Source organism: Cydia strobilella, chromosome 4 (assembly GCF_947568885.1).
Source record: "Cydia strobilella chromosome 4, ilCydStro3.1, whole genome shotgun sequence".
Lineage (NCBI taxonomy): Eukaryota > Metazoa > Arthropoda > Insecta > Lepidoptera > Tortricidae > Cydia > Cydia strobilella.
This window is the reverse complement of record NC_086044.1, coordinates 2,019,899-2,032,786: the sequence shown is the minus strand read 5'-3', so window position 1 is coordinate 2,032,786 and position 12,888 is coordinate 2,019,899. Positions and strand designations below refer to the sequence as shown.

The 12,888-nt window shown below is 49.4% G+C and overlaps 1 protein-coding gene across 18 annotated transcripts; it reads right to left on the bottom strand.

The window, feature by feature from the left end:
• Positions 1-5,721: 5,721 nt before the first annotated feature.
• On the bottom strand, positions 5,722-11,732 carry LOC134740471 (uncharacterized). 18 transcript variants are annotated; one of them, XM_063672940.1, is made up of 3 exons: positions 10,124-11,731; positions 6,595-6,665; positions 5,722-6,156 (listed from the first exon to the last, which is right to left on the bottom strand). In XM_063672940.1, the coding sequence occupies exons 1-3, from the start codon at positions 11,114-11,116 to the stop codon at positions 5,877-5,879; spliced, it is 1,344 nt and encodes a 447-aa protein (XP_063529010.1). In that variant the 5' UTR covers positions 11,117-11,731; the 3' UTR covers positions 5,722-5,876. The 18 variants fall into 18 exon arrangements, 17 of the variants coding, with proteins under 17 accessions (XP_063529010.1, XP_063529011.1, XP_063529012.1 ...); XM_063672941.1 differs by having other exon boundaries at positions 10,148-11,731; XM_063672942.1 differs by having other exon boundaries at positions 10,411-11,731.
• Positions 11,733-12,888: the final 1,156 nt, after the last annotated feature.

Genomic DNA, 12,888 nt, shown 5'->3' with positions numbered 1-12,888 from the left:
CACGGTCGCACGGTGTCGCGCAGCATGGCGGCGAGGTGTTGCTGGTTGAGCGGCGGCGGCGCGGCGCACACGGCCTCGGCATGCCTCGTCAGCGCCGTGCGTAGTGACGTCACAGTACTCACGGTCGCACGGTGTCGCGCAGCATGGCGGCGAGGTGTTGCTGGTTGAGCGGCGGCGGCGCGGCGCACACGGCCTCGGCATGCCTCGTCAGCGCCGTGCGTAGTGACGTCACAGTACTCACGGTCGCACGGTGTCGCGCAGCATGGCGGCGAGGTGTTGCTGGTTGAGCGGCGGCGGCGCGGCGCACACGGCCTCGGCATGCCTCGTCAGCGCCGTGCGTAGTGACGTCACAGTACTCACGGTCGCACGGTGTCGCGCAGCATGGCGGCGAGGTGTTGCTGGTTGAGCGGCGGCGGCGCGGCGCACACGGCCTCGGCATGCCTCGTCAGCGCCGTGCGTAGTGACGTCACAGTACTCACGGTCGCACGGTGTCGCGCAGCATGGCGGCGAGGTGTTGCTGGTTGAGCGGCGGCGGCGCGACGCACACGGCCTCGGCATGCCTCGTCAGCGCCGTGCGTAGTGACGTCACAGTACTCACGGTCGCACGGTGTCGCGCAGCATGGCGGCGAGGTGTTGCTGGTTGAGCGGCGGCGGCGCGGCGCACACGGCCTCGGCATGCCTCGTCAGCGCCGTGCGTAGTGACGTCACAGTACTCACGGTCGCACGGTGTCGCGCAGCATGGCGGCGAGGTGTTGCTGGTTGAGCGGCGGCGGCGCGGCGCACACGGCCTCGGCATGCCTCGTCAGCGCCGTGCGTAGTGACGTCACAGTACTCACGGTCGCACGGTGTCGCGCAGCATGGCGGCGAGGTGTTGCTGGTTGAGCGGCGGCGGCGCGGCGCACACGGCCTCGGCATGCCTCGTCAGCGCCGTGCGTAGTGACGTCACAGTACTCACGGTCGCACGGTGTCGCGCAGCATGGCGGCGAGGTGTTGCTGGTTGAGCGGCGGCGGCGCGGCGCACACGGCCTCGGCATGCCTCGTCAGCGCCGTGCGTAGTGACGTCACAGTACTCACGGTCGCACGGTGTCGCGCAGCATGGCGGCGAGGTGTTGCTGGTTGAGCGGCGGCGGCGCGGCGCACACGGCCTCGGCATGCCTCGTCAGCGCCGTGCGTAGTGACGTCACAGTACTCACGGTCGCACGGTGTCGCGCAGCATGGCGGCGAGGTGTTGCTGGTTGAGCGGCGGCGGCGCGGCGCACACGGCCTCGGCATGCCTCGTCAGCGCCGTGCGTAGTGACGTCACAGTACTCACGGTCGCACGGTGTCGCGCAGCATGGCGGCGAGGTGTTGCTGGTTGAGCGGCGGCGGCGCGGCGCACACGGCCTCGGCATGCCTCGTCAGCGCCGTGCGTAGTGACGTCACAGTACTCACGGTCGCACGGTGTCGCGCAGCATGGCGGCGAGGTGTTGCTGGTTGAGCGGCGGCGGCGCGGCGCACACGGCCTCGGCATGCCTCGTCAGCGCCGTGCGTAGTGACGTCACAGTACTCACGGTCGCACGGTGTCGCGCAGCATGGCGGCGAGGTGTTGCTGGTTGAGCGGCGGCGGCGCGGCGCACACGGCCTCGGCATGCCTCGTCAGCGCCGTGCGTAGTGACGTCACAGTACTCACGGTCGCACGGTGTCGCGCAGCATGGCGGCGAGGTGTTGCTGGTTGAGCGGCGGCGGCGCGGCGCACACGGCCTCGGCATGCCTCGTCAGCGCCGTGCGTAGTGACGTCACAGTACTCACGGTCGCACGGTGTCGCGCAGCATGGCGGCGAGGTGTTGCTGGTTGAGCGGCGGCGGCGCGGCGCACACGGCCTCGGCATGCCTCGTCAGCGCCGTGCGTAGTGACGTCACAGTACTCACGGTCGCACGGTGTCGCGCAGCATGGCGGCGAGGTGTTGCTGGTTGAGCGGCGGCGGCGCGGCGCACACGGCCTCGGCATGCCTCGTCAGCGCCGTGCGTAGTGACGTCACAGTACTCACGGTCGCACGGTGTCGCGCAGCATGGCGGCGAGGTGTTGCTGGTTGAGCGGCGGCGGCGCGGCGCACACGGCCTCGGCATGCCTCGTCAGCGCCGTGCGTAGTGACGTCACAGTACTCACGGTCGCACGGTGTCGCGCAGCATGGCGGCGAGGTGTTGCTGGTTGAGCGGCGGCGGCGCGGCGCACACGGCCTCGGCATGCCTCGTCAGCGCCGTGCGTAGTGACGTCACAGTACTCACGGTCGCACGGTGTCGCGCAGCATGGCGGCGAGGTGTTGCTGGTTGAGCGGCGGCGGCGCGGCGCACACGGCCTCGGCATGCCTCGTCAGCGCCGTGCGTAGTGACGTCACAGTACTCACGGTCGCACGGTGTCGCGCAGCATGGCGGCGAGGTGTTGCTGGTTGAGCGGCGGCGGCGCGGCGCACACGGCCTCGGCATGCCTCGTCAGCGCCGTGCGTAGTGACGTCACAGTACTCACGGTCGCACGGTGTCGCGCAGCATGGCGGCGAGGTGTTGCTGGTTGAGCGGCGGCGGCGCGGCGCACACGGCCTCGGCATGCCTCGTCAGCGCCGTGCGTAGTGACGTCACAGTACTCACGGTCGCACGGTGTCGCGCAGCATGGCGGCGAGGTGTTGCTGGTTGAGCGGCGGCGGCGCGGCGCACACGGCCTCGGCATGCCTCGTCAGCGCCGTGCGTAGTGACGTCACAGTACTCACGGTCGCACGGTGTCGCGCAGCATGGCGGCGAGGTGTTGCTGGTTGAGCGGCGGCGGCGCGGCGCACACGGCCTCGGCATGCCTCGTCAGCGCCGTGCGTAGTGACGTCACAGTACTCACGGTCGCACGGTGTCGCGCAGCATGGCGGCGAGGTGTTGCTGGTTGAGCGGCGGCGGCGCGGCGCACACGGCCTCGGCATGCCTCGTCAGCGCCGTGCGTAGTGACGTCACAGTACTCACGGTCGCACGGTGTCGCGCAGCATGGCGGCGAGGTGTTGCTGGTTGAGCGGCGGCGGCGCGGCGCACACGGCCTCGGCATGCCTCGTCAGCGCCGTGCGTAGTGACGTCACAGTACTCACGGTCGCACGGTGTCGCGCAGCATGGCGGCGAGGTGTTGCTGGTTGAGCGGCGGCGGCGCGGCGCACACGGCCTCGGCATGCCTCGTCAGCGCCGTGCGTAGTGACGTCACGGCGCCGGCCGCACCTCGCTCAGCGGCCGCACGCGCACTAGCCTCCGTGTTAGCGGCGACTACGGGAAATACTATTTGTATTAGAGACTAAAACTGTCGCTAGATGGCGCTGCTTAATATTTCCAAAAAGGTCAACCCTTTACTTCCTTTTTTTACTAACGTAAATATAGCAAGTAAAGTTTTGCTGCCAAAAATACCATCTAAAATGCCTGTTAACCTAAACGTCACATTTTGTACGCGTACCATCCAGACCGCAACTCAAAAACCGCCGACGTCTACTTAGTCGATTTATATACATTTTTACTACAGAATTTATTTTATAACTTAAAGCTTATATGACAGTGATAAATCGTAGACTTTAGAAAACTACCTATTGCTGGATAAGAAACAACAATAAAACTGTTTAATTATCCTATTGTACTCACATTCTTTAGTGCCCTGCTGGAAGGCCTGGTTGACCTGTCGGAACATATCCGCGTGCGCTCGCTCGACGGCCGGGAGCACGCTATCTTTCATCGCGTCACGGAACGCGTCTCGCACCGCGTTCGTGACACACTGCGATACCGCGGCGCTCAGGCGGTCCGTTACTGACTAAATAAACAAATTATATATTCATGACATCAAATAAATGAGATATACAAGGTGTAACTAAAATAGTGGGGATCTGTTAATAGGGCATATTCGGTATCGTGTTCTGATTAGGAAAAAGTATGTTGTTGTTGTTTGTCCACGGGCACCCCGGAGGTGCCTTGAGCAACCTATTGGAAAAAGAAGGTATAAGAAAAAAAGTGTTGACAAAAAAAAATTGGTTTTTTGGTCATTTGGACGACCCGCTCCATAGATTTTTTTCGCGGCTAAAATTTCTTGTTTTACTTTTTCCTAATTAGAACACGATACCGAATATGCCCTTAAACCGATCTCCACTATTTTCCTGCTATCCTGTATAAAGTAGAGTTCATTTATAGTCGACATTTAGGTGGAACGAGTCGGGGCGAGCGAGCCGAGCGACACGATACTCGGGTAGTTTTCGTTAAGGGTGTGCGTACCTTGCTGGTGACAAGTTTCTGTATGTTGTCCCGGAGCAGCGCGTCGGTGGCGCTGAGTTTGGCGGCCAGCTCGTGCTGCAAGGCGGCGGCGAGGGGCTCCAGCGCCCGCGCGGCGCCCACGCCGGCCGCCGACGCGGCGCGCGCGCTCGCCGTCTCGCCCACGCGCGCGATGCGCTCCCAGCTAACGATCAATACCAAGTTACGAGTACGCACCAACGGTTACATACAATCTTCTACACTACAGTGGTCAAAATAAATTCATTAGAGGGGGTAGTTTAGCTCCGCCGAGATTATGACGTTATGTTACACACGCTTCAATACTGACGATTTTTTTTTTTTTTTCTTTTTTTTAAAGAAACAAACAGTCTTTTATAGTTATACATAACACTGGAAATTTTCTTAAAGCTAGACTTACAGTTTCCTTAATGAGAATATTTTAACATCATGTTTAATAAAGTTTCTACAGAGTAAAACAGAGCTATTTGTGCAAACAAGAACAAAAACAATAACAACAATAATGAGAAAAAAAATGCAAGAGTATCAGGGTGTTAACAATTAAATTGTATATAAACTGAATACTAAAAAGGTTTTGTTATTCTTATTACTTATTAACGTTCAATACTGAGATTTTTTCCCAAAAGCGCCAAACTAATGATCTGGGTTATTACACTGCATAGATAGTGTTTTAAATCTATTAAGTTTCTCGCAGAAAATATCGAGATTCAGAAATTTTTCGTTGTACAACCTGCATGCCCTTCCAACAATAGTACATTACTACAGAGGCCGGGAAGGAAGGGGTTGCCGGCCGAATAGAATATACGGCCGAACGTAGTGAGGCCGGATAGTTATGAGGCCGACAACCCGTTTTCACGCCGATGTATGTATAGTGCTTTTCTCAAACGTTTAATATAGGTATATAGTTTGTCAAAGGACTGTTGTTCAGCGTTGGAGGTAATGGCGACCAAATGAAAGCAGAGAATCTGATATCTTAATTTAATGTTTTACAGAAGGCTGGTTAGAAAAAGTGCTTATCTACATACATGTAGAAGCTTATATAGTAAAGTACAGCGCCACACTATGACACTACGGATTGGTTAGGAACTATTACATACATTGACATAGCTAACAGCTTATTGAGCACTTAAACTAGTACACAATAGTTTCGGTAGATGTCACCTTTACATATCATAGGACGATTGAGAGACTTAATCTGTCTAGATTAGGTAAGTAGGTACTTAGGTATGCTAATACCTACTTATCTGCTACTTGTTAAGATAGGTCTTAACATTTTGCCACCCCTTGAAATAGTTAATGTTTTATGAGTAACATTAGGTATTTCAAAGAATAGGCTTTATACATTTTACCTATCAGTAAGGATGGGCAGAGTTCTTTGTTACGAGTTATAGTTAGGTAATTACTTAAATTTTAATTAGATCTGTGCCCATTCTTATAAATGAAACAACAATAGGAAATGATTTTTATTTTAAATAGGGAGTAGGTATTCTAATTATGTACATAGGTACTAGGTAAGTAAGGTAATTTAGGTACTTAATTATACTTATTAGACACTTAGTTATAATTATTTGAACTTTACATTAGGTTGGTACTGTTGGTAGGTATTTACTACTTATATGACTTCACCCGAAGTAGGTAATGGACAAATGTTATTGAACGCGCGTTGGATGTCCCCTCTGGCGGTTCGGATGACGGCCACCCTGGTGACGCCATCCCGGCCCGGCTGCGTCGCGACGATCTTGCCCAGCCTCCACCGGCAGGGCGGCAGACGCTCGTCTCGTACCAGGACGACGGTGTCGACTGCGAGGCTTGGGCCGCGCGCGCTCCTCCACTTCGTGCGTTCCTGCAGCGTTCCGATGTAGTCACGTGACCAGCGCCGCCAGAAGTCCTGCGTGATTTGTTGCAAAAGTTGATAGTGAGTTAATCGGTTCTTTGGTACATGGTTATAATCTTCGTCCGGAAGTGAATTTGGTGCTTTTCCAATTAAAAAGTGAGCTGGCGTAAGGACAGGATAGTCAGGATTTGAACTAGGTAAGGGACATAGTGGCCTAGAATTTACCATAGATTCTACCTGATATAGGATTGATACAAATTGTTCGTAAGTTAACAAAGATAACCCTAACACTCTTTTTAAATGATATTTGGTAAGTTTTATACTAGATTCCCATAGGGACCCCATATGAGGTGTATAGACAGGAATAAAACTCCATTTTATGCCCTCGTCTGCGCAATGAGATACTAGCTCGCTCGAGCTGTCCTGTAGGTATTTTTGTAAATCTTTTAGCTCGTTACTAGCCCCATGAAAGGTTGTTGAATTGTCACTCACCAACTCCTTCGGTTTACCTCTCCTGGCGATGAATCGTCGCAGCGCCGCCAGGAAATTGGCTGACTCGAGCCCTGTAATTAATTCGAGATGAATTGCCTTTGTTGCAAAACAAATAAACACTGCTATATAGCACTTAGAGACCTTGTAACCACGCCCTGTCCTATCTCTAATGTTATAAGGTCCTCCATAATCGATACCCGTGATAGCAAAGGGGGGGGGAAGGATTTACCCTTGAGGGGGGTAAGTTTCCCATTATAGGGTTAGTAGTCTTTGGATTTGCTCTAAAACACGGAACGCATTTATTTACAATTTTTGAGGCTAACATCCTACCTTTTGTTGGCCAGATGCGCTCGCGAATAGTTGAAAGTAATAACTGAGGGCCAGCGTGCAGAGTACGTATATGTGCGTTTGCCATCAGTAGTTTGGTAAGCGCGTGTTCGTGACTTAATATTAAAGGATGTTTTTTTTCATATGCATAATGCGAAAGACCGATTCGTCCGCCTACGCGAACGAGTCCGTCCTTCATGAATGGGTGTAAAGATAATATTTTTGATTTGTTAAGAACCGGTTTATTGTTTTGCAATAATTTATATTCGTGTGGGAATGATTCCATTTGTGCATGTCTAATTAATGCGTGATCCGATTTTTTTAATTCTTCTACGGACAATGGTCCTGATAATTTATTATTTGGATTAATTGTTCGAGTTTTATTTTTTGTATTATATATAAATCGAAGTATGTATGCTAATACATGAATAAGTGTTTTATCGCTTGACCACCTGTGGAAAAGATATTGTATCGTGTCGTTAGATTCTGTGCTAATAGCCAAGGTGAGAGTTATGTTTACGTCGCTCTCGGCCTCAGGTGCATGATTTAGTGACTCAGAATCGTGGGTCGGCCATGTGTCCGGACTTTGGGTCAACCACGCCGGCCCAGACCACCATAACTGGTTGGTTTCCAGCTTGCCTGGTGCTACCCCTCGGGACAAAAGGTCGGCGGGGTTATCCTCCGAGCGGACCCATGACCACTCGTGCTTGTTTGTAAGTGATAATACTTTTGTGACTCTGTTACTAACAAAACAAGTTAATTTAGGGTTACTATTTTTTATCCAACATAATGTTATTTTTGAATCTGACCACAGGTTGATTCCGGAAACGTCACATTTTAATGCTCGTTTTATTTTGTCGACATGTGTCGCGAGCAGTAAACTGGAACAAAGTTCCAAATTTGGAATAGTTTGGGGTTGTATTGGACTTATTTTTGATTTTGAGTAAAGTAGGTGAACTTGTACGTTTCCTACTCTATCGCTTGATCGTATATAGATGGCAGCGCCATAGGCTTTAATACTACTGTCACAGAACCCATGAATTTGTATCGTTACATAATTGGGTATGACTGTACATCTCGAAATTTTCAATTGGTTTAATAAAAACAAGTCTCGATAGAATGTGTTCCATTCTTGGATCAAGTCTTGTGTTAATTCGGTATCCCAATCTAATTGAGCCTTAAATAATTTTTGAATAAATATTTTGGCTACTACAATTACTGGTCCCGTCAAGCCTAGGGGGTCGAAAATGGACGAAATTACCCCTAGTACCTTTCTTTTGGTGATTGGGTGTGAAATTTGGTTTTCTTTAATGGTATACATAAGCTCATCTGAGTCACTAGACCACGCTAAACCCAGGACCTTATGTGTTTTATCTCCAAATTCGGTTGTGTGTGTGTTTTGGTGTGTGTGTGTTTCGCTCACCCGTTTTATGATGACTTCGGAATTGGACTTCCATTTCCGCAGCGTGAAGTTGGCTCCCCGCAGGATCTCGTTCACCTGTGATGCAGTTTCAGCTACCTGATTCTCGTCGTCGCCGCCGGCGATAAAATCGTCCATGTAGAACTGGTTCGCTATGGCCTCTGCAGCTGCTGGAAATGTGTGTTGGTTTTCGTTTGACAATTGTAACAAACATCTGGTTGCAATATGTGGTGCTGACTTTAAGCCGAAACTTAATGTGGTCAGCATATAAATTTGGAGTCGTTGGTGAGTATTTTCCCGCCAAAATATGCATTGTAGGTATTGTTGATTTGGTTTAACATAAATACATCTGTACATTTTTTGTATGTCAGCGTTAATAACATATTGGTATTTTCGGAATCGTAGAAGTATATTTATGAGTTCGTCCTGTATTATTGAGCCTTTGTATTGGATATCATTCAAAGAAATGCCGTTATCAGTTCTGCATGAGCAGTCGAAAACAATTCGAATAGGGGTTGAGGGGGAGTCGCGAAAAACAGCTTGGTGGGGTAGAAAATTACATGGGCCATCATAATTATCTTGTAATTGAATCATATGGCCAGCTTGTTCGAACTCGCGCATGAAATTCACATATTTATCTTTAAATTCGGGGTTCCGCTCGAACTTGGATTCTAATGTTTTGAACCTCCGATATGCTATGTGCCTAGATTGACCTAACTTGGTAGGTGGCTGCTTTAATGGAAGTTCTATTTCGAAATTACCCTCAGAGTTGTGAGTGTGAGTTTTCAGAAATATATCCTCACATTGTTTTTCATCATAGGGTAAATTTGGTGCGGAACCCTCCTCTATTTCCCAAAACTTTTTTAATTGAGTTTCTACTGTAACTTTACATTGAATGGCAGACTCGGTTTTTTTTTGTACGGAACCCGTGACTATCCATCCTAATCGCGAGCGTCTCAGAACCGGTAATCCGGGCCCGAGCTTGTATTTACCGGTAAGAAGTAAATCAAAGAATATCTCCCCACCGATAAGCAAATCTACATCTTGAGCTAAGTTAAACTCGTCATCAGCTAATTTATAACGCGACGGAATGTGCCAACGTTGCACGTTTGGTATTAAAATGTTGGTAGTACAAATTATAGGCGTAATAAAACAGGACAAATTCGTTGTAAAGGTTCCGTCTAAGGAATGCAATGTTACGTCACACGATTCTAAAAGGCTAGACACTTTTTCATTGAAACCTATGACATTTAAGGCAAGTTGTTCCTTGTTTAATTGTAACTTTTTGGCCGCGTTTTCGGTAATGAAATTTTCTTGCGAGCCATTGTCTAAAAATGCCTTCATTTTATGCACATTGTTATGCTTATCCCTAACGAGCACTTGGGCTGTTGTAAGGAAAACTGACCTATTTCGCGCATTGTTTATTTGTTTTTCGATTAAAGTGTTATTCGACAAGGTAGTCTCGATTTGACTAGAACTCGGTTGTTCGTCGATTAACGTTGATATTGGTAATCGCGTTGGTACGGGGTTACTACCTACATGAGTGTTGGTATTTGGTTTGTGTAGTAACGTATGATGCTTGCCCTTACATACTCGACATGTACTGGCCCTGCAGTTTGTTAAGACATGCGTTCCGGACAAACAATTAAAGCATAATCGTAATTTATTCACGGCTCGGATGCGCGCGATAACGTTTAATGCACTAAACTTTGGACACTGATTAATATAATGCGTACTCGAACAATACGGACACTGGTTACATTTAAACTGTTTGGAGGTTACCTTGATAGGTTCGGACGTGGTTACCATGGCCTTCTTGGAAGTGCTGGGTGCGTCCGATGGTACTGCTGGGCTGGTCGCTTCCAGCCGGTCAGCTCGGTTCTTTAGGAAGGTTTTGAAATCCTGCAACGAAGGCAATTTTCTCAAATCAACACTGTTTTCCCACTTTGATTGCAATCGACTGTCTAACTTTTTAACTAACATGTGAATAATTGCGAGATCCCAATTTTCGGTAGGTACATTTAATGAGCGCAAAGATCTCAAATGTTTGGAAATATTATCGCACAGACCTCTTAGACCCGAAGGAGTTGACGGTACCGGTTCCACGTCGAACAAGGCTCGCATGTGGTTGGTGACTAAACGTTTAGGATTATTATAACGTTCACAAAGCATCTGCCACGCGAGCATGTACGCGTCCTCGGAGAAATCGAGCGAACTAATTACCTCAAGTGCGCCGTCTTGTAAACAACTGCGTAGGTACTTATATTTTACGATCGGTGCTAAGCTAGCTTGGTTGACTAGGGCATCAAATGTGTCTCGAAATTGCAGCCACTGTGTTAGGTCTCCGTCGAAGCTAGGGAGGCTAATTTCGGGATATTTTATCGACTCACCGAAGGGTTGCTGCGGCGGGGCTTGCGGACTATGGTCATTTGGTGTTGAATCGGTATCTACCTTCGCCAGCAGCTTGCCCTTAGCGCTAAGTCGGTAAAATGTGTCCTCAAATGACATACGCTCGGCCTCGTGGGCTTCGATGTCCCCTTCGTCGCTGCACAGTGTCTCGATCCGGTCCTGTATCTCAGAGAAATCATTGTATAACTTTGGTAATTGTTCTAGTCTTAAGCTTATGTCTACAATTATTTCGGCCGTCAATGCACTTGAGTCGATTCTTTCTATAAATTTATTAAATACAGTTAATTTTCGCTTACAGACACCTCGTCTATTTTTTAACTGCCTAATTTCTAACTCTTCTAGAGTGTTTTTGGAAGTTTCTAACATGATTAAGAACGATTACAATTTACAATTTGTAGGAAATAAATCGATTACAATTAAATTTGGTAGGGAGATTTGGTAGATAGGTTAGGGAATGCCAGCTCACTTGCCTTCTCGATTGATGCTCGTGCGCGTGGCGTAGCTTGGTGATTGCCCTCGCTTGGGCGCTCCTTCTGCCTCTGGTGTGGTACCACCCACGTGGTCCCTTTGGTACTTGCGGTAGCCGTTCCCTGCTGCGGCTGCGGTGCCACGCACGTGGTCCCGCTTTGGTGGCTCGGTCGGCGCCTGTCGCGTTGGCTCAGGCCGCTCGATCGAGTGGTGTGGTCGCCTCCTAGTCACCTCTTCAGCTTCTTCAGGTCGGCGGAGCCCCACGCGGTTGCTGCCTACGTGGTAACGTTGCTCTCCCGGCCTAAATCAGGATACGCGGCGATTCCTCGACGTACCGGCTCGCAAATTTTACTAAATTTACTAGCGATTCGCTTTAAAGTACTGAGATTAACCGCGATTTAAACTAGGGGTCACCATTATGTTCAGCGTTGGAGGTAATGGCGACCAAATGAAAGCAGAGAATCTGATATCTTAATTTAATGTTTTACAGAAGGCTGGTTAGAAAAAGTGCTTATCTACATACATGTAGAAGCTTATATAGTAAAGTACAGCGCCACACTATGACACTACGGATTGGTTAGGAACTATTACATACATTGACATAGCTAACAGCTTATTGAGCACTTAAACTAGTACACAATAGTTTCGGTAGATGTCACCTTTACATATCATAGGACGATTGAGAGACTTAATCTGTCTAGATTAGGTAAGTAGGTACTTAGGTATGCTAATACCTACTTATCTGCTACTTGTTAAGATAGGTCTTAACAACTGTCTTATTTCAAACATAGACAGAGAGAATCATACTATCTTTGTCTTACACTAGTACTAACACCCAAAAGAAAAGGATGAGTATAGTTTTTTTGTTCTTATTTACTAACAAGATTTGCTTGACCAACTATATATATCAATCAAATATCATTTTTTTTTAAACTAGGAGTATTCCAGCTTCCAGCGTAGCAAAACCGTCTCGTGTGGTGCGGAAGGGTCCTGGATTTTCCCCAGGCTACCATCCTCCACACAGTCCTACCGCTCGAATGGCCATAGTGCCATAGAGCCCGTCAGGTTCAAAAAAAAAAATGGCTGAATGCCATGATGCTGTGCCACAATTATATGTGAAATAGAAATTAAAAAAAAGCCACTTCCCGGCCTAGGCCTGCAACTTCGTATGAAATTTCATTACAGACCTCTCGTCTAGCCGCGCCTGAAAAGTGATACTTCCCAACGTAATATCAATATTACATAGCATGTTTGAGAAAAACTATTTTTCGCGTAAGCAGTCCGACTACGGGGGATGTAAAAGAGGGGTTTTTTCCTGCAAGCGCGTTCACAACACACGTGTTACACACGCTTCAATACTGACGAATCATTTTGACGTTTCCCTCCCGGTCTGATTCCCTGTGTGTCGCGCCATGGCCGGACACGGAGCACACTCACCCGTGTGTGAGCGCAGCCTCCACGGCCTGCGCGGTGCGCGGCGCGTGCGCCTGCAGAGCCTCGTCGGCCGCCTCCCGCACCATGGCGGGCACCGACACGCCCAGGGTGGAGCGCAGGCTGGACACGGACCGTGACAGCGCCGTCACTTGCTCTGTAATAACAACAAAACCATTAACGAGTCAGACAAAAATTGATCATCAATTGTAAGAGACCTAAAAATCGACGGGCTTGTT

Coding starts and splice junctions, on each gene's coding strand:
- LOC134740471 (XM_063672929.1), bottom strand. CDS start 10,150: ATGGTAACCACGTCCGAACCTATCAAGGTAACCTCCAAACAGTTTAAA.